Consider the following 26,870-nt stretch of genomic DNA (forward strand, 5'->3'; position numbering starts at 1 on the left):
CCCAGCCTGGCTCTAGTGAATTGTAAAGGCCTGGAACAACCTGAGACACACCCCAGCAATGCCATCTCCATGGCAGCAAAGGGAGATGCAGAGGAAAAGCAGCCCTGGTCCTAGAATCAGGATGCCTGCATTCCAGGATGGCTGGATCATCTTGGGGAACTTCCTTAACCTCAACGATGCTTAGTTGTCTCATCAATAAGATGGGGATTCACTGCATTTGCCATGAGGTTCAAATGAGGTAGTTTACCATCACCATGGCTAATGTTTACAGCGTCCTTGCAATGCTCCAAGCATCTACTAAGTGCTTCGTGTGTGTATTTAATTTTTACCCCATGGGGTAGGTACCATCATTAAAAACTGATTTAAGGATGAGAAACTTGGGGCCCAGCTGAAGTAATTAATCTATCCAAAGTTACACAGCTGGTAAGTGATGCGGCAGAACTTGAACTCAGATCGGAGTGACTTCTGAAGCCACGGTTTTAATTGTAACTGCTTCACGATTGGGCTCCGCCTCTCTGCTGCCACCATTTGTATATGAAAGCCTTGGAATTATATGAAAATCCTTGGATTGCCACATTCCAGTATGAAGCTGTATTATTGTCAAATGGCCTCAGGTTGCATTTGTACAAAATTGATCAAGGAAGTCCCACGATAGGCCTCTCTGAGCATGCCCAGGCGTTCATATACCCTCAGAGGACACTCACTTCCTTAAAGGCAACGTGTGGGGTCCCATGCATCGTTATATCACATCTATGCCACTGCTTTGCTCAAAGCTGTTAAAGTTTTAACAACTAACTCCAGTTTTATTGTTTCCTGAGGAAACATTAGAATAATGAATGCGTTAGCACTGTTTCCCCAAAAATGTCATGACTTGTTTGAGGTCACAGAGCTTGTTACTGGTAGGACTGAATTATTTGGGTGAATTACTAGACCTCAGTTTCTTCTACAAAATGGGCAGACTGGGCTGGATCATCTCCACAGCCCCCTTTGGCTCGAAAAAAAACCATGGCTCTGGGCCACGGACTCCACCAGCCAAGAGACATGCTGGATGCAGCGTTCCTGTGCAAACTGGGGAAGGGGCAAGATGGGTAGGAAAGAGGAAAAGAGAAGTAGGAGCTGCAATGTCAAGGTAACAAGGAGCTAAGTGGTGAGGAATGACTGCAGGGAGGAAGCGTGGAAGAAGGTCCAGAGAGAAGGACCCACCACGGAAGCAGAGTTGTGTAGGAAGCGAGGCCCTCATCCACTGACAGATGGCTCAGGTGCCTCCCCAGGCTTCACCCAGGAATGCTAGTCACCCCTTTCTCAGCTCAGGTAAGGCACTTACCTATCTCTTCAGTGAGGGAGGGAAGGAGGGAGGGAATTCATGGTTTCAACAACTCCATTTCCCTGACCTTAGCCCATCCCTGCTCACAGTGAAGTTTAGTTATTATCAGATGTCATTAAATCAAAGACTCCATCTTTTGTAGGTGCACCATTATTTTACAGAAATAGAAAAAAGCAGCACTTCCCATTATCTTTGTATAGTGCCACTTACAAGATGCAGCCTACTCTCATACTAAGAAGTATCTTAGAATTGATGAGTTGTTCTAATAACTACTGCTATTACTACTGATAAAACCCATAATTTAAGGGTTTGCTATGTACCAGGAACTGTACTAAATGCTTTATTTAACTGCATTCAATACTCACAATCTGTGAGAGAGGTGTTACTACCCTCATTTATAGATGAGAAAAAGCTCAGAGAGGCTAAGTAACTTGCCCAAGGTTGCTCAGCTGGCAGAGACTGAATAGGAAGCTGAGTCAGCCTGACTCCTGAGCATGTGCCTTTAATCACCAAGTTATCTCACCTCCAACCTTCAAGTGGTGGGCCACTTGATTACGGGTAGAACTGCCAATGAAGGAAGAGGGTGGGGAAGGGGCCACAGGTATTCCCTTGGCCCCCTGATCATCAAGAAAGCTCTGGATAGGCAGGAGTTAAACACAGGAGCAGTGGGCTTAGAGGGGCACCAGAGTTCCCAGAACAAGTTCTATAGGGAACTGAAAGAGAAAGAGAAATAAGAAGGGGGAGGGACACAGACAGACGGTTGGTATCTCAGTGCTGTCACAGGAAGGGGGGTTACTCTAAGACCTATGATTATACCTCAAGGCATGCATGAGCCCTTCCAAGAACCTGACCAGGGACCTAGCCAGTGTGAATTCATGATTCTGTTTGTTTGTTTGAAGAGGACTCCTCTAAATGCTTCAGTTTTCTGTATGAACACCAAGGGGGGGGGGGGGAAAGCGGGGTGGGTGGTGGTGGTGGGATGAATTGGGAGACTGGGACTGACATATATACGCTAGTATGTATAAAATAGATAACTAATAAGAACCTGCTGTATAAATAAATAAAATTAAATTTAAAAAATAAATGCTTCAGTTTTCATAACCCTGGAGCCTCCCCTGGACCCACTCTTGGGGTTTATGAAAGCAGGTGCAGTTCGGGGTAGAGGAAGCTGGAAGAGAGTGGGGTCCACGTGGGCCAGGCAAAAGAAGGAATGATGGTCAAGAAGGGCGAAAATAACTAGGAGAAAAGATGTCTGATTCTCTCGCCTGCAAGTTTTCGTTGGCTTGCAGATAAAGGCCATTTCCTGCCCTTCCAAGGCCAATCCCACGGACTGGCAGTGGGAAATTTCCTGTTTACTTTAATGAAGGGGTTGTGTTCTGATGCCAACCAGTCCGGAGAGCCTGTTCCTCCACGGTGGTCTCCAAAGTGATGACACCCGTCAGGAATGTGGGGAGACTGGAATAGAACTCTTACGTAGAATTTCCTGATCCTTTAACAATATTTTTGTATGTCTTACAATGGATATAATCCAGTACCACATGTGCATAATTTATAAATAATCATACGTATGACAGGCATATGAACAAATTTATTGATACAGGTCTGTGATGAAAAAAATTGGGAGATCATCACCTTAGGGAAAAGATATTTCCCCATCCTCTTTAAGTTCCCTCTCTTAAAGCTTCTGGGTGACAAGGTCATCAAAAACACCCATCTTGGTTAAATTCACAAGATTGTTCAGTGCTTTGGACCGTGTCTTCCTTACATTTCCTTCAATTTGATAGGAAATTAAAATAATTGCTATTTTTCTTTTTCAGCTACTAACCCAGTATCGGGAGTTTTCCAAAGTTATATTCCTCAGAATTTACCTCAAGAACACCTTTGTTTCCATGGAGTCTGGAGGGGGAAGGGAGGAGGACTTGGGATATGGCAACCAGCTGTAACGTGTAAAGTTTATTTAGCTCACGATTCAAACAAACTATAAAAAGTTATGAGGCAAAAGGGAAAATTTGAACTGGCTGCATATTCGATATTAAGGAATTATGGTTGTTCTGGTGTGATATTCGTGTTATGGTTACATTTCTCAAGAAACTTTATCCTTTAGAGGTAAACACTAAAACGTTTCGTATTAGCAGATGAAGTATGATGCTTGAGATGTGCTTCAAAGGAGGATATAGAGGAAAACAGATATCCATGAATTGTTAATTACTGGAGGTGGGTATTAGGGTACATGGGGATTCCTTAGACTCTACTTTTGTGCTGAGATTTATCATAAAAATAAAAGTAAAAAATCACCAAACATAAAGCAATCAGTGAGGCCTGATATAAAAAAAAAATCCCCACTGTCTCTCATCCACCTGACATAATCAGGTGACACCAGGAAAGACACAATTCGCCAAGCACTGAAGTGGTACCCGGAAGCCCTCGGGTTTTGCCTTTTAGACCAGAAAGCAAATGGTTTGGGACTGGTGTTGCGTTTCTGCTGGCAAAAGAGAACTTGCTAATTCTCAAGGAGAAAAATAAGACCATGAAACGGGATCACTATGCTCTTTGGACAAAGAATCATTACAAAGCACCATTTTGATGAGTGAAGTGTAAATAAATCAGGAACATGCGGCTTCAATTTCCTTCCAAATGCACAAGTTGTAGATTTAGGGAAAAATGCCCTATGAGACATGTGTGGAGCTGCCACGCTTTGAAAGACATCGAGAGTCACTGAACCCAGATGGGCCCTGGCTTTGCTCCTCTCCATTGGAGTAGGATTTCTCCACCGCACTCCATTTCCTCTGTAAACTCTCTCTCCTTCCTTCTAAGTCCTAATCTAAACTCAACTTCAGATTCTCAAAACATACGATGAGAAAAATCCAGAGATCAGCAGTTTTTTCTTTTTTCCCGCTTCAATTTCGATGAAAAAGAAACAATTTCTTTAAGACTCAACTTGGAAAGCGTTCCCTGGCAAACCCATAGAATTCGCCCTATTGGTTTAAACTTGGAAAGTGTTGGGAGTCGTTAACACAGCGCAAATGAAGTGGGGAGGAAAAGGATGCTTAGGTCATCCCACTGCACTCCTCTCCCTCAACCCTCCTCCAACTCATTCACACAAGAAAGAATCCAACAGCAACAATCTAGATATGCCTTGTGCCCTTAAAAAAAAGATGCCTCCCGGGCTTCCGTGGTGGCGCAGTGGTTGGGAGTCCGCCTGCCGATGCAGGGGACACGGGTTCGTGCCCCGGTCCGGGAAGATCCCACATGCCGCGGAGCGGCTGGGCCCGTGAGCCATGGCCGCTGAGCCTGCGCGGCCGGAGCCTGTGCTCCGCAACGGGAGAGGCCACAACAGTGAGAGGCCCGCGTACCGCAAAAAAAAAAAAAAAAAAAAAAAAAAAAAAATGCCTCCCCAGGCTGTGTAGTTCATGGCCAAGTCTGGCTGAAGCTAGCAGGGAGGAGGCCAGTGCTGTTGCATGACGTTTACCTAGAGAAGGGGAAATGGAGAAGTCGGACCAGGGCAAACCATCTCCTCATTTGAAAGCCCAGAATGCCCAGCTGGGTGTGATTTAAGGCTCTTTTTGGCCCGTGAACCCCAACAAAGACAGTGGAATTTGTCAGAGGTGTGTTTTACAGGTTGCTTCAAGGAAGTTCTGCCAGGGAGGCGATGGGTGGTTGGGCTCCTTGGACCCGAGACATGTGTCCCAGGAACGACACACACAGGGCTGCCTCATAACTCCTCCTGCACCTGGCAGTTTCTCCAGGAGACATTTTTCCACAACCTTAAATGATTCAAGTTGCAAAACTGGAGTTGTTCATTTTAATTTCCCGAACACAAAACTCTAGGGGAAATAAACCTTCCCTCCTTAGAGCTACTGTTTCTACAGGAGTCAGGGGAGAGAGTGTAATTTTTGTCTCCAGATACGGGCACGGATACTGTTCATAGTGATGCCGGTTCCCAACCAAGAATATTTGACTGTAAGCTAGAAAGAGAGCCAGCATGCCCTGGCTTTCTGAGAAGCTACACAGCTACAGCAATAGCACCAGTTTCAGGGACCTCTCATCCCCCAGCGACCACACCTAGCTGTCTTATGGATACCTTCATCTCTAAAACAAAGGACAGTTACCTACTTTGAGAAACAGGGCTCCAACTCACTGTATGCCTACTCAGAACTCACTCAGACTTTACACCATGGGCATGAACACAGCATCTACCAAAACAGGACACAAAGTAAGAAGTCTTTTCAGGGGCTGTAGGAGCTAGAAATGTGAAAGGCTAAGGAAAGATGACAAAACTTTCAATTTTCTATCAATGGCTCTTGGAGAGTAGGGGCTGGACCATAAAATGCATCTCACCACCCCACCAAACTCTAAGGTTTTTCCCTGGGATTTTTGCTAAACAAAGTATTTAAACAAACGTTACAAAAGCCATGGGAGATCACTGACCACAGAAGCAGCCATCTCAGTTATTCATGCCCAGTGCTGCTTCCTGCAAAACGTGAGATAGGCCAGCTTGCCAACCAATTAGCCAAGACATGAGGCAAATCCGTTTCATTTAGTTCAACTTAAGCTTATACCGTTCAGAAGCTGGGTGTACAGAAATTCACATCTCTCAAAAAGCTCTCCTTCTAAGGACTCACCAGGCAGAGGAGACGGACAGGAACGCTGCTGGCGATACACAGCAGAGGAGACGTGGAGGAGACGCACAGAGATGATCTTCCATGGGGGGGAAGTCAGAGTGAGTCTGCATCTGAACTGGGTCTAAAGGTTCTTAAATTATAGTGCCCATAAGGATCACCTGGGGAGCTTGTTAAGCATGAAAATAGGATGGGCTCCATAAGGATCACCTGGGGAGCTTGTTAAGCATGAAAATAGGATGGGCTCCATAAGGATCACGTGGGGAGCTTGTTAAGCATGAAAATAGGATGGGCTCCATAAGGATCACCTGGGGAACTTAAGCATGAAAATAGGATGCACCCTCCCATTCCAAGATTTTTGTTTTAGCGAATTGATTTAGAGCCCAAACATCTGCATTTTAAAAGACAAACCGGGACCTCGGTTCTTCTGTGGGGGGGGGGGGTCCTCAGAACTCACGCTGTTCCAAGGACTTCATTCACCTGTAAGCCTTGTCACGCGTGAGGCTGTAAATAGACCCAGAACGATGAGAAGGCTGGATCCACGCTCAGGTCCACGAGACTCAAAGTCTATTTCATAAATTTGCTTGGGGGTCTAGGAAGTTCCAAAAGAGTTTGTGGGAGTCCGGCGGGTGAGGGCTTGTAGAAGAAAGCATTGCCCTTGATCCTTATGGCATGTTTTTTGTAGACCCCGGGAGTAGTCCTAGGCTCCCTGTCCCCTAACCTCTGACTGGGACTCCTTTACACCAAATATCCTGGTTTTAGGCTCCTCCCATGGAATTCACTCTCCTCTGGGTCATGGCAACAGGTGTCCACGGAAATGTTTAAAGAAGCAGCTGTCCAGGGTCATAAACTCTCGGCCCTCAAGGCCAAACCAGGCAGAAGCGATCTGCTGGATTGGACATGGTGTTTTTGTTTTATTTTGGGTTTAAATACCTTCAGACATTATATATATATATGTATTTTCTCAGCAGTTGTTCAGAGGCCTCACCTCTTCCTCTGGTCTTATACCCGAATGAATCCCATGTTCAGATAACTCCTGCCTGGTTCCTGTAGGCATTTGAGTTTGAGACCTCTAGGTGCCACCTCTTAAGTTTGAATCCGTTTACTGGATTAGCGCGTTTTCCAGCGGGGCCCTGAGGGAACGGGACTCAGCCTGAGAGAGCCTTAGTGTCAGAGAGAAAGGAAAATCCAGGAGGAGCTCTGCGGCTGGAAGCTCGGGACACAGGGCCAGCCTCACTGAAGGCCCGGATGCCAAAGCTCAGACGAGGGTGGCAGGGGGAAGCCTGGCTTCTCACGCTTCCCAATGAGTCCCCTCCACCTTCGAGATCCCAGCGGCCTACAGTAGCACCTCATCCCCCGACGGCCCCCGCTCTGAGAATGCTGAGCAGACCCACGGTACCACGCACGGCTCTCAGTTGTTTTCCAAACCTTTGCTGACCAACCGAAGGGTTAGCCAACTCTTAGCCCTTTTTACCAGTGCAACTGACCCTGCCTGAAACTGCTTTCTCCCTCCAGTTCTGACTCTGCCTAATTCCTCCCTAATTACTTCAAGATCCCACTCAAACCCCCAACTTCTCCCCAAGCTTTCCCTGATCAATTTCACCGACGTGCACAATCTCCACCTCCTCTCAACCGGTTACCTGCCCTACTGTTTAAAAGACTTACCCTCTTATGCCTTGGATCATTGTTTATATTTCTTATCTGCATAAATGTTGTCTTCTCAATCAGATCCTCGGCTCCTAGAGGGTGGGTAGTGTGACTAATTTTTTATTGCCCGTATTCCTTCCAGCACCTGCCACAGTACCTGCAATGTGTCATTCATTCACCAATTAGTTCATGATCACCAGCAGCATCAGGTAACAGCTGCACAGGATTCTCTTATAAAGCATCCCTAGCAACTGGAAGCTTCCAAGAAAGTTCTGTCAAATCAGTATGGGAACATGGTCTTTGCAATTTTGTGGCGTCACGCTTCCTGGATTGCTTCACATTTCAGAAAGAATGGGCAGCTTGCGTTTGCTCAGTTATTCAACAGAAGAGTTGCCTTTGATTCATGTGTGTGCAGAAAAGAAAACTGTAAGCCAGTATGAAGAGCCTTCCTTTAATTAGGCTATAAAACAGAAAGTAACTCAATGGAAAGGCTCCTCATTAGCACCTGTCGTGGGTTGGATGGTGGCCCCCAAAAGATATGCCACCCAGAACCTGTGAATGTGACCCTACTTGGATAAAGAGTCTTACAGATGCAATTAAGCTAAGACTCTCAAGATGAGATCATCCTGGATTGTCCAGGTAGGCCCTAAATCCAGTGACAAGTGTCCTTATAAGAAGAGAAGAAGATGTAGAATTAGAGAGCACACACAGTGGAAGGCCATGTGAAGACGGAGGCAGAGACTGGAGGGATGCAGCCACAAGCCAAGGAATGCCTGGAGCCACCAGAAGCTGGAAGAGGCAAGGAAGGATTCTCCCCTACAGCCTTCACAGGGTGTGGCCCTATTGACACCTTGATTTCAAACTTCTAGCCTCCAGAACTGTGAGAGAATAAATTTGTGTTGTTTTGTGTATGTAATTTGTTACAGCAGCCCTAGGAAACGAATACAGCAACTAACAAGGATAGCAGATGGGGGCTGGGGGTGGAGGTGGAGGGGTGCCGGTGACAAGGGTGGGGAGGAATGCTTTTGGGCACTAGATTTCATAGGTACCTTCGGCCTCCATCAGGAGAGAGGAAAGGGCCTTTTCACCATCCCAATTAATTCTGCCATTGTATATTTTTCTAGAAAAGCTTCCGCAATGTCATCATCACCCCGGAGATGCTCACTATTCAGGCTTAAGCTAGGTACTTTCTCTTTGAACCTTCTTATCCAAGGTGGACTGGGGTAACGTTCCAATAAGGTAGGACCAGGAAATCCTGAAATGAAGAGTCCTCAAAATGAATGACGTGCCTCCAAAGACCCAGGTCATTCATTCTTTTCTCTACTTATGGAGCATTTATTGAGCATCTACTGTGCTGGGCAAATTGGTTAGTCTGTCTAACTATAACAGAGGCACTGGTTATATCTAAACATGTGGGGGCCTCTATCTAAATCTGACCAGTCAAGCTTTTCTAGTCTGGGCTCTTTGGACTCTGTTTATAGAGTCCTCTTCATTTGCCCACTGACTCTGATTTATACATAAGCCAACTCTTGCTATTTTTACCGGTCTGGTGAGTAAGGAGAACTACATTTTTGTAAGTTCTGCAAACACTGAGGCACACACAGCGGCACCTTTCACCTGATTGCTAGAAGCTGTTCACATCAGTCTGCAATCCTCTCTCAAAGCTTATTAACAAAAAAGAACCAGAAACATATCACTCTAAAGGTTGGAGACATGAGTCATTTCCCCTTACAAAATGGACATAGGTCATGGTGGAAAATGTCTTTCTTTTTTAGAGATGCATAATGAAATATTTAGAGGTAAAATGTTATGATGACTGCAATCTGCTCCAAACCACTTCTGTAAAAAAAATAAAACATGAGGTAAAAGTGACAAAATGTTAACCATTAAATCTAGGCGACATGGATATGGGTGTTCACTGCAGCGTTCTTTCTGCTTTCCCATGTATAAAAATTATCAAAAATTAAAACAAAATGGATGTAGAGTTTTTTTTTACCTACAGGGCTACCTTGCCCCTGTACTGATACTCTTTGTGTTTGCAGGTATGGAGACCGACTGTCTCAAAAAGGGATGCTATCTGCTCATAACTAGAAATGCCTGATAGAGACTGCACATCTGTGCATGCAGCCTCTGTTCTTTGGTTCTATTTATGGAAGGAAGAGAAGACACATCTATTGAGAAAAAGCAGAGTACCAAAAAAGAGAAAGCAGTGTTGGCACAGAAGCAGGGAAAAAAACGCCTTGTTGGGAAAGCACTGCATCAATAAGATGGTGGTTTTTTTGTTAAGTCACAGACAGCTAAGCACTTTAAACGGCCGGCAGTGTGTTTTGTCCAGGTGCATCCAGTGCATGTGAATTTATTCCTCTAAACCGACATACCAGCCAAGAAACGGACTCAGGTCCCACCCCCGACCATACCCAATACACAAACACAGGCAGGCAAGGTGAGAGGGGGACTCACAGTTCTGAGTACAGGAAGTGTAGGTTGCCCACATTGTCAGTGTAGTTGGCAGGGCTGAGCCAAGGCAGGACCAGCAACAGAAGCGCCTTCATTTTCCGATTAGAGGGCAGCTTTTTCCCCAGCCACCTTCTGTCTGTCAGCTGCAGGGGCCCAGCCCAGCCCAGTCCCTTTAAACAACCCTTGCCATGTTCCCACAATCAGTAGATCACAGAGAATCAGACTTCGAGCCCTTAGCTGGAGCTGTGCTGCTAAATCATGGGCTCATAAGAGGTTTGTGTGCTCTGATTCTCAGATGGGGAGAAGTGAGAACGGAGGGACCCACCGTGGTTGGCGAGAGGGCTGAGGCTGGGAGCAGGCAGCAGGGAGAGGGACCTGGGAAAGGGACCTGCCCCTCCTACAGGATGCCGACTGGTTCTCGGGAAGCAGCTGGTACATCTACATCACTGGCTGGGAGCAGATGGGCGGGAAGCTAATCTGTGTTGGAAGAGGGCATGAACATGGCATATTCAGAGCCCACCGTGTGAATAAGCAAACACTCAGAAGCTGTCCTCCAGCTTGGTGGAGGAAGACACTGGAGGAAATCAGCATTTCTGGAACACAGCTTGGAGCTCTGAGCTCAATGTGAATCTTTGGATGCTGTGCCACAGGAATGTTAAAGTGAACCAACTCCACTTATACACGTATATTTAGAATATGCATTTAAGGTATTTTACCTGTTGCTGTCCTGACTACGCTGTCAGAGGCGAGAGAAGTGATGGTTTCCTTGTTAAGCTGCAAACTGTCCCTATGTCAGAATAGGCGCTGTCATTCTCTCTGAGACTAATAAAGAGCCTTGACAGACAGACATAAAGTTCTGTCCAAACAGTGTATATAGGCTCCTGATCTGTAAGAACAAGTCACTCCATTCATCCTGAATAACCCCTGAATAACTGAATTAGGCTCTGGTACTAGCTGTCGGATTCTGGGCATTTCACTGAAGCTCTGAGCTTCAGTCGTCTCATCTTTGAAATGGAGCTAATAATGCCTTACCTACCTGGTTCTGTAGAGGCTGGGCCATAACATCTCTTCCAGCGCTGAGATCTGTGATTCTAGACTGTACCGTCTGTCTTAACACTAGGGCTACTTTGCATGCCTAAGCTCTGGAATGCCACAGAAGCCCCAGACTCCTCTCCTTCTAGCTCATATTATATTTACAAACATTAAAATCCATTTTGCTAACTGAAGGCCTAAACCTTAATAGAAATGGCTCAAAGGGATGAATGGATAAAGAAGATGTGGCACATATATACAATGGAATATTACTCAGCCATAAAAAGAAACGAAACTGAGTTAGTTGTAGTGAGGTGGATGGACCTAGAGTCTGTCATACAGAGTGAAGTAAGTCAGAAAGAAAAAGACAAATACCGTATGCTAACACATACATATGGAATCTAAGGAAAAAAAAATGTCATGAAGAACCTAGGGGTAAGACGGGCATAAAGACACAGACCTACTAGAGAATGGACTTGAGGATATGGGGAGGGGGAAGGGTAAGTTGTGACAAAGTGAGACAGTGGCATGGACATATATACACTACCAAATGTAAGATAGGTAGCTAATGGGAAGCAGCCGCATAGCACAGGGAGATCAGCTTGGTGCTTTGTGACCACCTAGAGGGGTGGGATAGGGAAGGTGGGAGGGAGGGAGACGCAAGAGGGAAGAGATATGGGAACATATATATATGTATAACTGAGTCACTTTGTTATAAAGCAGAAAGTAACGCACCATTGTAAAGCAATTATAGTCCAATAAAGATAAAAAAAAAAAAGAAATGGCTCAAAGGGATAGCTACATTAATGACAACCAAGCAATTACAGCAAACTCCACTTCACAGGAAGAAGACCAGACAAAAATCTCCGGGATGAGACCACGTGCAATAAACAGTGTAGTCAGAGGGAATTTGGCATCAGAGATCTGCATTCACCCAAGGCAGGGCTGAAAGAGTTAACTACGGTAGACCCTGAGAATGTACAGATTTAACTCCGACACTTTAGATCTGAGATAAGCAACCTTGAGAAAGCATGGCATCTATTAATTTATAATTTTTTGAGGTCCTAATTTGAATTCCATTCTCTTTGTCTGGTATGCAAGAGTGAGTCAGATCCAGTGAAGAGCCGTAAAAAGGAAATTAGGTTTGGAATTTAGATGCTGTAGTCAAACAGGCTTGAATCTGAACCTTAGCTCTGCCACGAATGAGCTGTGTGACACTGGGCACGTTGCTTAACCTCTCTGAACTTCCATATCCTCCTCTGTAGAGGAAAGACAATGATAGTATGCTTAACTCACAGTGTTGTTACGAAGGTGGAATGAAATAATGCCTGTAAGAACAAAGGACTCAATGAGTGTTAGCTATTGTTATAAATGCTGTTATTAACAGCCACTAGTAATAGTGGATGAGCCTAGCTGGCAGCTAGCTCAGCATCTATTTTCAAGAGGCTTTGCTATTCTGGTCCTGACCTTTCTTTCCTCCTGCTCTATTGATGTGGCATGTTACAGTCTTTTCCTGAATATAGAGTTTCAGAGTCCTGGGACATACTCTTCTTGAATGCCCAAGATCTACTGTATAGAGCATAACTCATAAACAATATCATATATAACACATACTGTGGGCTTCAGAGTGCACTGGATTGTATTTCTGATAAACTTGGTAAGGTCAGATTGCTTCTCCAAGTCTTTGTGAAAAAAGAAGGATGTCTGCCTTTCACCTCCTTGTATTTCCATAGGATAAGATGCATTAATGGATATATGATGCAATATAAAAATGAAGGTATTGTTTTTTGTTGTTGCTTCTGTCGCTCTTGCAGAAACTGCTGGTCTCTTATCCAATATCTAATTTCCTCTTCTTCCTTTTTTTTTTTTTTTTGTGGTACGCGGGCCTCTCACTGCCGTGGCCTCTCCCGTTGCGGAGCACAGGCTCCGGACGCAGGCCCAACGGCCATGGCTCACGGGCCCAGCCGCTCCGCGGCATGTGGGATCCTCCCAGACCGGGGCACGAACCCGCGTCCCCTGCATCGGCAGGCGGACTCTCAACCACTGTGCCACCAGGGAAGTCCTGCTCTTCTTCCTTTGAACAGCACCCAGGTTTTGTTCGTGGTGGTGATGCACTTCGCCTCTCCTATAGATAGGCAGCCATGTCACATGATATTAGCCAATGAGGTATAAGAAGAAATGACTGGGTTAGGCATCCCAGAAAGCTCTTTAAAGGAGGGAGTCTCAGTTTGTACATTGCATTTTGCCCTTCCTGCCTGGTTCTTTCCGCATGGAACTTGGATGTGATGACGGATTTTGAACAGCCATCTTGCGGCCATGAGGTGACAAACTTGAGGATGAATGCTAATCGAAAATCAGGAGCCTGGATTCCTGACGGCATCATGGCAACATCACACTAGTTGTGGGCCTCCTAGCCCCTGACTTTGTGTTAAATGAGAACAAGAAAACTTTTACGTAGTTAGAACAATATGACCTGAATTTTTTATTACCTGCCATCAGATGTAATCCTACCTAATACAATCTTTTGCCAATAAAATCCTACCTTCAAATGCTCATGGATTGCTGTGTAGCTTCCTTGCTGGTAAACAGTCCTAACCCTAATCAATGCACCCAGGCTCTGCCTGCCTGAGTCCTATTTTACCCTTAAATGTCAGCTCAGACATCACCCATCACCAATCACCTCCTGTTTTCCTGTCTCTTTTCTCTTCACTAGACAGGGAATTCGTTGAGGGCAGGAGTTCTACTGGTCCTGTTCTCTATTGTATCCTCACCACAGTGCCTAGAATGCAGTAGATTCTCAATAAATATTTGTTGAATGAAAGAGAATTCAACTCAGTTAAAGAGACCATTTTTTGGACCAATCTTTCTTGATCAGAGGCAAATTAGCAAAAAAGGACTTCATACTTTATGAGAGTGATGGCAGAGATTGAGCATGTATATGGATGGACAATAAAATGTCCAGGAAGAAAGGAAAAAGGTAAGGAAGATTTCTGGAAATAAGTGCCCAGGAGCCTGTGGTTTCTTTAAAGAATTGCTTGGAGCATAATCTGATGGGCACTCAATGGTTCTCTCAGAAAGTAACGCAAAGGCATTGCCCCATCTCTTTTGTGCCCAGCAGAGCTGAAAGAGCAGACCTCAGCCAGGTAGGGCCAGGAGAAAACTGAGTTCACGGTTAGAAAGTCACATGAAGGATGTATGTCAAACACAGTTAGGGTGGAGATGTTGACCCAGGCTGAAATGGCCAACATGACTTGTCACCTGCCCACCTTTCCGTAGGGTAATACTCCCCAGACCTTCACTCTGGCAGTAAAATCTTCCCTGCCCTGTAGGCAGCTAGCTGAGCCTGTGTTTATGGAACACACTCCAGAAAAGGGCCCCTGATAGAAGAAAAGGTCAGGAGAGGTTCCAGGGTAGGCCTTTGGGGAAGAAAGTTCCAGGACATTGGGCTTAAAGTTAATCAAGAAAATAACCCTAGAGAACCTTCAGTCAGGTGTGCTAATGCCATCACGTTTTCATTCAGGGATGTTTTCAAAACACTGAACAATGAGCTCTTTATTCATGCCAGCAAATGCTGAAGGAGGGTCAATTTCACTATCTCCCATTTTTATTATCTTCCATGAGACAGAAACTCAAGAGCAACGTGACTTGTCCCATGAAAAAATTCAATGTGTATGTGTTTTCAAATTCTCTCTTTTACCTTTCAAAGGTCATTTTCTCAGAGGCAGAAATCATGGCTTATATAGATTTTTCTTTCATTCTGGGCCTGGCCTGTGGTGGATCCTTGATAAATATTATATATGCAGATGATGATATTGCATAAAGCTGTAGCCTTGAGGCTAAGATAACTCCCACTCAGGATCAAGGAAGGAAAAGCTTCGCCTCCACGTGCCCTCTCACTGCTGGTCTGGGTCAAGAGAGATGCATTGAATTGACCCTCTACTGTGCCCTCACCATGTCCACTGCCAATGTCCCTTGGTTGGGGAGGCTGCCATTTGACTCAACATGCCCATCGCCCTCGTGGGCATTCTTTAGAGTAGACCCATGTGAAAGGAGTCTGCTAGCATCTAAGAGGGCAGAGGTCAACAGAATTATCCAGAAAATTCCAAACATTAGCTCACACGCTCAGATCTACTTCCACAGAAGAACCCTCTAGTCGGAAGTCAGAAATAGTTGTCCACGTCATTGCTGGTCCAACTAGGCATGCACACTCACAGTTGGTCCTACACGTTTGACTTCAGGATTTACATTCAACTCAGGGTCTGAAGTAGTAGGATAACAATGTTTACAAATGCCATGAATTCTGCAGAAAAACAGCCAGCATCCCTGGCTCAAGTCTACTGTTCTTATTAGCGTGATCCTATGGACAGGCCATGAACAGAGACCTTGGGAAAACAGTTCTCGAACACATGTTCTTTTCTAAAGGGACAATGGAAACATTCTAAATGTGATTCATTTCTGCAAGAGCTTAGTATCCAAGGAGCCAACTGACATAAATACCCATTGTACAGTTGGAGAAACCTACATGCGGAGTTTCTCATGAAGCCCTGAACTGTTACCTCTCTAGGACCCCCTGGAAGGGCGTGTGTGGGTCCACATCGGTCTCCCGGTGGTTCTCAGCCAGAATTACAGTGAAGTTCTCCATTCTAGGTCGATTCTCAGCCTGCCTAGTTTATATTCATCAAAGCGCCATCAGCCAAAGAATTTTTTTTTTTTTTTTTTAGCTGCACCGCATTGCATGCGGGATCTTAATTCTCTGATCGGGGATCAAACCCATGTCCCCTTCAGTGGAAGCCCAGAGTCTTAACCACCGGACCACCAGGGAAGTCCGAAAGAATATTTTTTTTAACTCATTACATTTTAAATACTGAAACCAAGAATGCAAAAATGATAAATAAATCTGTCTTCTAGTACAAACATATGACCACACTCACACACAAGCAGCCACCAGCCTGGAGGCGTCATATGGAAACGTAAGGCAAACACTTGCCTTCTGGTAACCTCTGAGTTTTCCTAGTTTAAGGGACTCCAGAGGTAACTAAGTAACTACTTAATTACTTTTGTATTAAGTAACTACTTAATCTAACCTCTCTTCTAAGGGGAGGAAGAGGTAGTCTACCCACCCAGTCACAGGCCCAAGGCCCAAGAGGGCTCTAGAGTCAGGCTCTGGATTAGCTCCAAATTCTGAATCCTGGCTAATGCTCAGGAAGCCTGAGGGAAGGAAGTGTATATTAAGCATTTGATGACTAACAAATATAACATATATATATATTTTTGCAGTACGTGGGCCTCTCACTGGTATGGCCTCTCCCGTTGCGGAGCACAGACTCCGGATGCGCAGGCTCAGCGGCCATGGCTCACGGGCCCAGCCGCTCCGCGGCACGTGGGATCTCCCCGGACCGGGGCACGAACCCATGTCCCCTGCATCGGCAGGCGGACTCTCAACCACTTTGTCACCAGGGAAGCCCAAATATAACATATTTTTAGAAATGTTGGTTTCAACCTACTTAGGAAGCCCAAGTGTGGAGAGACTCACAGCAAGCATGGGGCCCAACACCTCCCTTCCATGAGAGTTTCCTCATCGTCGAGGGTGCTGAGGGGGCCTGTGAAGGATTCTGAGGCCGCAGCTCAGAGAGATGATTTCAACTAGCTTTGGGTTCTTTCCTCACTGTTGTCTTTCACATGTGCATCTCGTTATCAGCTGAATGTTCAGCAGGTCTTTTCCCCAGGCTTCCTTGAGGTGTGTGGGTCACACGGCCTGCGTGGGCAGGGGAACGAAATTCCCACTCTGGGCAGCTGAGGTGCACTTGTGTCATCTCTCTTCTGCACCCCAGAGCACACCCCACCCCCCACCTCTTCCCAGCCCTTCCCCTGCGCCACTTCTGCTCCGGCCTTGCTCTCAGATCCAGGTGCTATCTTATCCCAATTTTTAGGGATATTCTTGGCCCCAAATCAGGTCTTGATCAGGGGCTGAGGAAGGACTGCTGTGTTTCCACTCTCTCTCCAGAGAGTGCTCCTATTTCTTTCCTTGTCTCTCTCCTCTCTACCCTTCCCCCTGCAAAACTCCAGCAGTGGGCAGAATAATGACCACCATCCCCCCCCCCAAAAGATGTCCACCTACTCATCCTCAGAACATGTGAATATGTTACCTCACATGGCAAAAGGGATTTGCAGATGTGACTAAGTTAAATCTTTTTTTTTTTTTAGCGGTACGCGGGCCTCTCACTGCTGCGGCCTCTCCCGCCGCAGAGCACAGGCTCCGGACGTGCAGGCTCAGCGGCCATGGCTCACGGGCCCAGCCACTCCGCAGCATGTGGGATCTTCCCGGACCAGGGCACGAACCTGTGTCCCCTGCATCGGCAGGCGGACTCTCAACCACTGAGCCACCAGGGAAGCCCTAAGTTAAATCTTGAGATGAGGAAAGGAGGCTGAATTATCCAGGTGGATTCACTGACTGGGTCCCAGTGTCCTTATACAAGAAAGGCAGGAGGATTAGAGTCATAGAAAGAGATGTGGTGATGGAAGGAGAGGAGAGAGACAGAGAGAAAGAAGGGAAAGGTGGGAGAAGAGAGAGAGAGATTTTATGCTGTTGGCTTTGAAGATGGAGAAAGAGGCCACAGGCCAAGGAACGCAGGTGGCCTCTGGAAACTAGAGGCCGTAAGGAAAGGGGTTCTCCTCTAGAGCCAAAAGGAACTAACCTCCCAACACCTTGATGTTAGTGAGACCCGTGTTGGACTTTGAATCCTCAGAACTGGAAGGTAACACACTTGCACTGTTTTAAGCCACTAAGTTTGTGATCGTTTGTTAGAACAGCAATAGGAAACGAATACACCTCCCAAAACAAATATATAGATGGCAAACATCGGGAACACAGGAAGGTGGGAGGGAGGTCTACCAGAGCCTTTCTCTTCCTCATCTCCTCACTTCCCCTACCCAGTGTGACCTCAGTCTTGGCTCTGGTCCCCCATCAGCCTCTGTCTGCATCTAACCTCTGACCCCAGACCAACTCCCCCTCCAGACAATGCCTCTCTTACCTGGGTAAAACTTGCAGCAAAAGTCACACATAGACTCCCTTACCCCTTCTCCTCTGGCCACACTTCCTTCCGGGCAATCAGAGAAGAGCCACATCCTAGTTTACACACCAACAATCACAGAGGGTCAGAGGCAGCCCAGAAACCTGAGATAGATGCATTTGGTGCAACATCTTAGGGGAGAAAAGTGAATTCACTGCCGTAATTATACGGAAAACATGTGTGAAGCATTACACCCAGGCCATTGCTTTGGACGCAAACTTCCATGTCAGAGATTCTGTGTGTGCCCAAAGACAAACACTCAGATTCATGACTTAAGGAATGTGACCTTTGAAAGAAACACCTGCACCTGCCTCTTGCCCTTGTTACAACAGGAACCAAGATAAATACCAGCTTCCAAATTTCCTCTTACAAAATAACTGTGGTATTATTGTTCACGCTTTATTAAGCACCTTAAACGCTCTAAGAGAGTAACTCCTATACCCAAGACCCAGGGGTGCCCCTAGGCCGTCCACACGAGGAACACTCAGGACCATGACAATGTGAGTGGACGAAGTAAGAGGCAGACAGGTGGAGTGGGTGATGTTGGCCACCAGCAGGAGCGGTCAGACCAGTGTTCTACCACCAGTGTGTGTACCTTGGCTGAAAAATTTGCAGAACAAATCGCTTGAAGGACAAAAGGTTTCTAAATTTCTCCTTTTAAAAACTTAGTTGAAAATACCTCACATCTCCTCAAAGGAGAGTTGGATGTTGCCAATTCTCATACAGAGAAAATTCTAATAATCATGGGCCAAAGTGGGAGACATTTTTTCCTTACATAAAAAGATAAGCAGGGCTTCCCTGGGGGCGCAGTGGTTGAGAGTCTGCCTGCCAATGCAGGGGACGTGGGTTCGTGCCCCGGTCTGGGAAGATCCCACGTGCCGTGGAGCGGCTAGGCCCATGAACCATGGCTGCTGAGCCTGTGCGTCCGGAGCCTGTGCTCCGTAACGGGAGAGGCCACAATGGTGAGAGGCCCGCGTACTGCAAAAAAAAAAAAAAAAAAAAGATAAGCAGACTTACCCGGTGGTGCAGTGGTTAAGAATCTGCCTGCCAATGCAGGGGCCATGGGTTTGAGCCCTGGTCCAGGAGCATCCCACATGCCATGGAGCAACTATGCCTGTGCACCAGAACTACTGAGCCTGGGGTCTAGAGCCCACGAGGCACAACTACTGACCCACGTGCCACAACTACTGAAGTCCACATGCCTACAGCCCGTGTTCCAAAGCAGGAGAAGCCACTGCAATACGAAGCCCGTGCACCGCAACGAAGAGTGCCTCCACTCAGGGCAGACAGCAGAAGGAAGAAGAACTACAATCCTGCAGCCTGTGGAACAAAAACCACATTCACAGAAAGATAGACAAGATGAAAAGGCAGAGGGGTATGTACCAGATGAAGGAACAAGATAAAACCCCAGAAAAAAAACTAAATGAAGTGGAGATAGGAAACCTTCCAGAAAAAGAATTCAGAATATTGATAGTGAAGATGATCCAGGACTTTGGGAAAAAAATGGCGGCAAAGATTGAGAAGATGCAAGAAATGTTTAACAAAGATCTAGAAGAATTAAAGAACAAACAAACAGAGATGAACAACACAAACACTGAAATGAAAAATACACTAGAAGTAATCAATAGCAGAAGAACTGAGGCAGAAGAACGGATAAGTGACCTGGAAGACAGAATGGTGGAATTCACTGCTGTGGCACAGAATAAAGAAAAAAGAATGAACAGAAATGAAGACGGCCTAAAAGACCTCTGGGACAGCATTAAACACAACAATATTTGCATTATAGGAGTCCCAGAAGGAGAAGAGAGAGAGAAAGGACCCGAGAAAATATTTGAAGAGATTATACTTGAAAAGTTCCCTAACATGGCAAAGGAAATAGCCACACAAGTCCAGGAAGTGCAGAGAGTCCCATACAGGATAAACCCAAGGAGAAACACACCGAGACACATAGTAATCAAACCGGCAAAAATTAAAGACAAAGAAAAATTATTGAAAGCAGCAAGGGAAAAATGACAACATACAAGGGAACTCCCATAAGGTTAACAGCTGATTTCTCAGCAGAAACTCTACAAGCCAGAAGGGAGTGGCATGATATACTTAAAGAGATGAAAGGGAAGAACGTACAACCAAGATTACTCTACCCGGCAAGGATCTCATTCAGATTCGATGGAGAAATCAAAAGCTTTGCAGACAAGCAAAAGCTAAGAGAATTCAGCACCACCAAACCAGCTGTACAACAAATGCTAAAGGAACTTCTCTAAGTGGGAAACACAAGAGAAGAAAAGGACCTACAGAAACAAACCCAAAACAATTAAAAAAAGGGTAATAGGAACATATATATCGATACTTACCTTAAATGTGAATGGATTAAATGCTCCAAACAAACGACAGAGGCTCGCTGAATGGATACAAAAACAAGACCCATATATATGCTGTCTACAAGAGACGCACTTCAGACCTAGGGACACATTCAGACTGAAAGTGAGGGGATGGAAAAAGATATTCCATGCAAATGGTAATCAAAAGAAAGCTGGAGTAGCAATACTCATATCAGATAAAATAGACTTTAAAATAAAGAATGTTACAAGAGACAAAGAAAGACACTACCTAATGATCAAGGGATCAACCCAAGAAGGAGATATAACAATTATAAATATATATGCACCCAACATAGGAGCACCTCAATACATAAGGCAACTGCTAACAGCTATAAAAGAGGAAATCGACAGTAACACAGTACTACTGGGGGACTTTCACAGCTCACTTACACCAATGGACAGATCATCCAAACAGAAAATTAATAAGGAAAGACAAGCTTTAAATGACACAATAGACCAGATAGATTTAATTGATATTTATAGGACATTCCATCCAAAAACAGCAGATTATACTTTCTTCTCAAGTGTGCACGGAACATTCTTGAGGATAGATCACATCTTGGGTCACAAGTCAAGCCTCGGTAAACTTAAGAAAATTGAAATCATGTCAAGTATCTTTTCTGACCACAATGCTATGAGATTAGAAATCAATTACAGGGAAAAAAACGTAAAAAACACAAACACATGGAGGCTAAACAATGTTACTAAATAACCAAGAGATCACTGAAGAAATCAAAGAGGAAATAAAAAAATACCTAGAGACAAATGATAATGAAAAGATGACAATCCAAAACCTATGGGATACAGCAAAAGCAGTTCTAAGAGGGAAGTTTACAGCTATACAATCCTACCTCAAGAAACAAGAAAAATCTCAAATAAACAATCTAACCTTACACTTAAAGGAACTAGAGAAAGAAGAACAAACAAAACCTAAAGTTAGCAGAAGGAAAGAAATCATAAAGATCAGAGCAGAAATAAATGAAATAGAAACAAAGAAAACAATAGCAAAGTCAATAAAAGTAAAAGCTGGTTCTTTGAGAAGATAAACCATTAGCCAGACTCATCAAGAAAAAGAGGGAGAGGACTCAAATCTTGAAAATTAGAAATGAAAAAGGAGAAGTTTCAACAGACACAGTAGAAATACAAAGCATCCTAAGAGACTACTAGAAGCAACTCTATGCCTATAAAATGAACAACCTGGAAGAAATGGGCAAATTCTTCGAAGGGTATAACTTTCCAAGACTGAACCAAGAAGAAATAGAAAATATGAACAGACCAAACACAAGTAATGAAATTGAAAGTGTGATTAAAAATCTTCCAACAAACGAAAGTCCAGGACCAGATAGCTTCACAGGTGAAGTCCATCAAACGTTTAGAGGAGAGCTAACACCCATCCTTCTCAAACTCTTCCAAAAGATTGCAGAGGAAGGAACACTCCCAAACTAATTCTATGAGGTACCAAAACCAGACAAAGGTACTACAAAAAAAGAAAATTACAGACCAAAATCACTGATACTATAGATGCAAAAATCCTCAACAAAATACTAGCAAACAGAATCCAACAACGCATTAAGATGATCATACACCATGATCAAGTGGGATTTATCCCAGGGATGCAAGGATTCTTCAATATACGCAAATCAATCAATGTGATACACCACAGTAACAAATTGAAAAATAAAAACCATATGTTCAACTCAATAGATGCAGAAAAACTTTTGACAAAATTCAACACCCATTTCTGATAAAAACTCTCCAGAAAGTGGGCATAGAGGGACCCTACCTCAACATAATAAAGGCCATGTACGACAAACCCACAGCAAACATCATTCTCAATGGTGAAAACTTGAAAGCATTTCCTCTAAGATCAGGAACAAGACAAGGATGTCCACTCTCGCCACTATTATTCAACATAGTTTTGGAAATCCTAGCCACAGCAATCAGAGAAGAAAAAGAAATAAAAGGAATACACATTGGAAAAGAAGAAGTAAAACTGTCACTGTTTGCAGATGACATGATACTATACATAGAGAATCCTAAAGATGCCACCAGAAAACTACTAGAGTTAATCAATGAATGTGGTAAAGTTGCAGGATACAAACTTAATGCACAGAAATCTCTTGCATTCCTATACACTAATGACGAAAATTCTGAAAGAGAAATTAAGAAAACACTCCCATTTACCACTGCAACAAAAAGAATAAAATACTTAGGAATAAACCTACCTAGGGAGACAAAAGACCTATATGCAGAAAACTATAAGACACTGTTGAAAGAAATTAAAGATGATACCAACAGATGGAGAGATATAGTATGTTCTTGGATTGGAAGAATCAATATTGTGAAAATGACTATACTACCCAAAGCAATCTACAGATTCAATGCAATCCCTATCAAATAACCAAAGGCATTTTTTACAGAACTAGAACAAAAAATCTTTAAATTTGTATGGAGACACAAAATACCCCGAACAGCCAAAGCAGTATTGAGGGAAGAAAACGGAGCTGGAGGAATCAGACTCCCTGACTTCAGACTATACTACAAAGCCAGAGTAATCAAGACAATATGGTACCGGCACAAAAACAGAAATATAGATCAATGGAACAGGATGGAAAGCCTAGAGATAAACCCACACACATATGGTCAACTAATCTATGACAAAGGAGGCAAGGATATACAATGGAGAAAAGACAGCCTCTTCAATAAGTGGTGCTGGGAAAACTGGACAGTTACTTGTAAAAGACTGAAATTAGAACACTCCCTAACACCATACACAAAAATAAACTCAAAATGGATTAAAGACATAAATGTAAGACCAGATACTATAAAACTCTTAGAGGAAAACATAGGAAGAACACTCTATGACATAAATCACAGCAAGATCTTTTTTGACCCACCTCCTAGAGTAATGGAAATAAGAACAAAAATAAACAAATGGGACCTAATGAAACTTCAAAGCTTTTGCACAGCAAAGGAAACCATAAACAAGACCAAAAGACAACCCTCAGAATGGGAGAAAATATTTGCAAATGAATCAATGGACATAGGATTAATCTCCAAAATATATAAACAGCTCATGCAGCTCAATATTAAAAAAACAAACCACCCAATCCAAAAATGGGCAGAAGACCTAAATAGACATTTCTCCAAAGAAGACATACAGAAGGCCAAGAAGCACATGAAAAGCTGTTCAACATCACTAATTATTAAGGAAATGCAAATCAAAGCTACATGAGGTATCACCTCACACCAGTTAGAATGGGCATCATCAGAAAAATCTACAAACAACAAATGCTAGAGAGGGTGTGGAGAAAAGGGAACCCTCTTGCACTGTTGGTGGGAATGTAAATTGATACAGCCACTATGGAGAGCAGTATGGAGGTTCCTTAAAAAACTAAAAATAGAATTACCATATGACCCAGCAATCCCACTACTGGGCATATACCCAGAGAAAACCATAATTCAAAAAGACACATGCACCCCAGTGTTAATTGCAGCACTATTTACAATAGCCAGGTCATGGAAGCAACCTAAATGCCCATCGACAGATGAATGGATAAAGAAGAGGTGGTACATATATACAATGGAATATCACTCAGCCACAAAAAGGAACGAGATTGGGTCATTTGCAGAGACGTGGATGAATCTAGAGACTGTCATACAGAGTGAAGTAAGTCAGAAAGAGAAAAACAAATATCGCATATTAATGCATATATGTGGAATCTAGGAAAATGGTACAGATGAACCCGTTTGCAGGGCAGAAATTGAGACACAGATGTAGAGAACAAATGTATGGAAACCAAGGGGGGAAAAGCAGCGGGGGTGGTGGTAGTGGTGGTGAGATGAATTGGGAGATTGGGATTGACATGTATACCCTGATGTGTATAAAATGGATGACTAATAAGAACCTGCTGAATAAAAAAAGAAATAAAAGAAAAATTAAAAAAAAGAGTAGCCCCTGCTCACCACAACTAGAGAAAGCCCACACGCAGCAATGAAGACCCAGCACAGCCAATAAATAAATAAATAATATAAATAAATTTAACAACAACAGAAAAGGTAAGCAATGCCCTCCAGGAAATCTTTTTGGGGATCAGAAGCCTCAGAGAAAGCTGCCCATCAGATTTTCCAGTATCTTTCACATTTCAAATGGACACAAATGAACTAAGCCAATCACAAAAGTACAGGCGTTGAATGATGCTTCTTATATGAGGTTCCTAGAGCAGTCAAATTCACGGAGACAGAAACTATTGTAGAATGGTGATCGCTAGCGGCTGGAGAGGAGGGAATGGGAGTTTTTTTGTTTGTTTGTTTGTTTGTTTTAATGGGTATGAAGTTTTCGTTCTAGAGGATGAAAAAAGTTCTGGAGATGGATGGATGGTAGTGGTGGATGCACAACTATATGAATATACTTAATGCCACTGAACTGTATACTGAAAATGGTAAATTTTATGTGATGCATATTTTAACAAAAAAACCCAGTCCTATAAACACACGCGCGCAACTCACACCCCACAACTCTACCGCATACTGTTTCCTCACCCTGAACCACAGCCATTAATACCTAAGACCTTTCTTATTTTGAATGACTCCTTCCATTGGTTGCAAAGCAGAAGGCAGAGAAACAAGCATCTCGGGAAGCAGCCGGGCCTGGGAACACCCCACCCTTCCAGCGGCCGCCCTGAGGGCGGGGCTTCACTGGATTGGCCGAGGAGAAGCCCCTCCCTACCTCATTTGAAAGTGATGGTCAAGGTCGCAGCGCTGCAGGACCTGCGCGCAGTGTTCTGTGAACGGGCAGGTCACCAGCAGCTTGTTGAGGAGCTTGTTGACCAGGATGCTCGATTTCTTGCAGTGCTGCAGGATCACAGGCTTGCGATCCACAGGGCAGAAGTCCTTTTCCACCAGGAAGTTGGTGAGGCAGGGTGTGCAGTAGGTGTGTCCGCAGGGAGTGTCCAGAGGGTCCAGCAGAGCTTGCAGGCAGATGTGGCAAATGAGGTCATCGTCCACTTCTTCCGTGTAGGTGTAGAAGTGGTTTTCCTCAGGGGCGTGGGCTTGGCCGCACACCACACACGGGGGGGCAGGGATGGCATCTGGGTCCTCAGCAGGGTCCAGCTGGTTCATGGTTGACTGGGAGGGGGCAGGGCAGTGTGACAGGAAACCGACCCAGGAAAACGATGTATCCTCCGGAGAGAATCAAGATCTTCTAGGAGCCATCCACAAACCTAAAAGAGAACAAGACTGCTTATCTTGGTTATAGATGGGAGGCAGTGCTGCCAGGGGACAGAGCTGGGCCGTGACTCAGAAGGCCAGGGCTGAGTGCCCACTCAGGTGACCGACATGACCTGGGGCCAGCAGCCTTGCCTCCTTATGCCTCAGTTTAACCACCTATCCCAGCAGGAATAATATTTCCCTTTAATGTCCTCATGTTGGTGTCGTGAAAATTATTGGGGTAAGATCTGGGAAATGCCCAGAAATACACCCTATGAAATGTAATTTGTTAACAAAATAGCCCCGTGATTTATAAAACTCTCTGTCAGAGCAGGACAAGAAGAAAACCAGTTAACGCTGATGGCTTTCTCGTATCTGTCTTCCTTACCGTTCTCCAAAACTCAGAAAATATAGGACCTCAGAGTCTTCAGCTAAATCATCTGAGAAGAAATGAGAGCTCTTTGGGCAGTCGTATTTTTACGATGACGAAAGCATTGCTTTCTTCTGTATGCGTCTCATTTACTCAGTCATGTAGTGGTAAAGTGGGTCCTGGAGCCACACTGCCTGGGCCAATCCCACCACCACTGTGCGCCAATGATTTAAGCCTCTGTTTCCATGTCTGTAAAGTGGGGACAGACTACCTCAGAGGGTTGTTGTGAGGATTAAATGAGATATGAGGCATAAAGGTCTTAGAATTATGCCTGGAATATAGTAAGTGTCCAATAAATATGAACTATTCTTACATGTATTTGTTACTGAAGTCCTTCTGTCTCCAGTCTAGCTCAGTTGGCCTGGAAACTGAAAGCTATAGTTCCTCTAAGGGGTCTTTTTGCTTTGTTCTCATAGTTGTCTTTCATTCAATTATATATATATTTTTTCAAACTAGCAGAATACTATCACACTATGTATTTTCCTTTAGTATCAGAGTTTAAAATGGAGTTTTCAACATGCCTGATTAACATCTAGGAAGTCTCCTGATCGGTCAATAAACATATTTTTTGGCCTTCAGTCATTTTTATTAATGAGCTGCAGTAATGTGAGATGAATAACAATGACAATCATAAACATCTCTGTTTTCAAAACACATTTTTTGAGCGCCAACCTTGAGCTAGGCAATGAGTTGCCTATGGGGGAG

At 44.3% G+C, this 26,870-nt stretch overlaps 1 protein-coding gene across 3 annotated transcripts in view; it reads right to left on the reverse strand.

Moving 5' to 3' along the window:
- Positions 1–26,870, reverse strand: part of LNX1 (ligand of numb-protein X 1) — a gene marked incomplete at its 5' end in the record, with an annotated part of 137,037 nt that overhangs the window by 95,037 nt on the left and 15,130 nt on the right. For 2 of the 3 annotated variants that reach the window (XM_082838236.1, XM_082838235.1), the window contains one exon: positions 10,051–10,142. In XM_082838236.1, the coding sequence (XP_082694362.1) occupies positions 10,051–10,142 (92 nt within the window). Of the gene's footprint in view, positions 1–10,050; positions 10,143–25,256; positions 25,750–26,870 lie in introns of those variants that run through there. The other variant, XM_082838234.1, reaches the window with a different exon arrangement.

This window comes from Leucopleurus acutus (assembly GCF_964270905.1).
Source record: "Leucopleurus acutus genome assembly, chromosome: 4".
In the NCBI taxonomy this organism is placed as follows: Eukaryota; Metazoa; Chordata; class Mammalia; order Artiodactyla; family Delphinidae; genus Leucopleurus; species Leucopleurus acutus.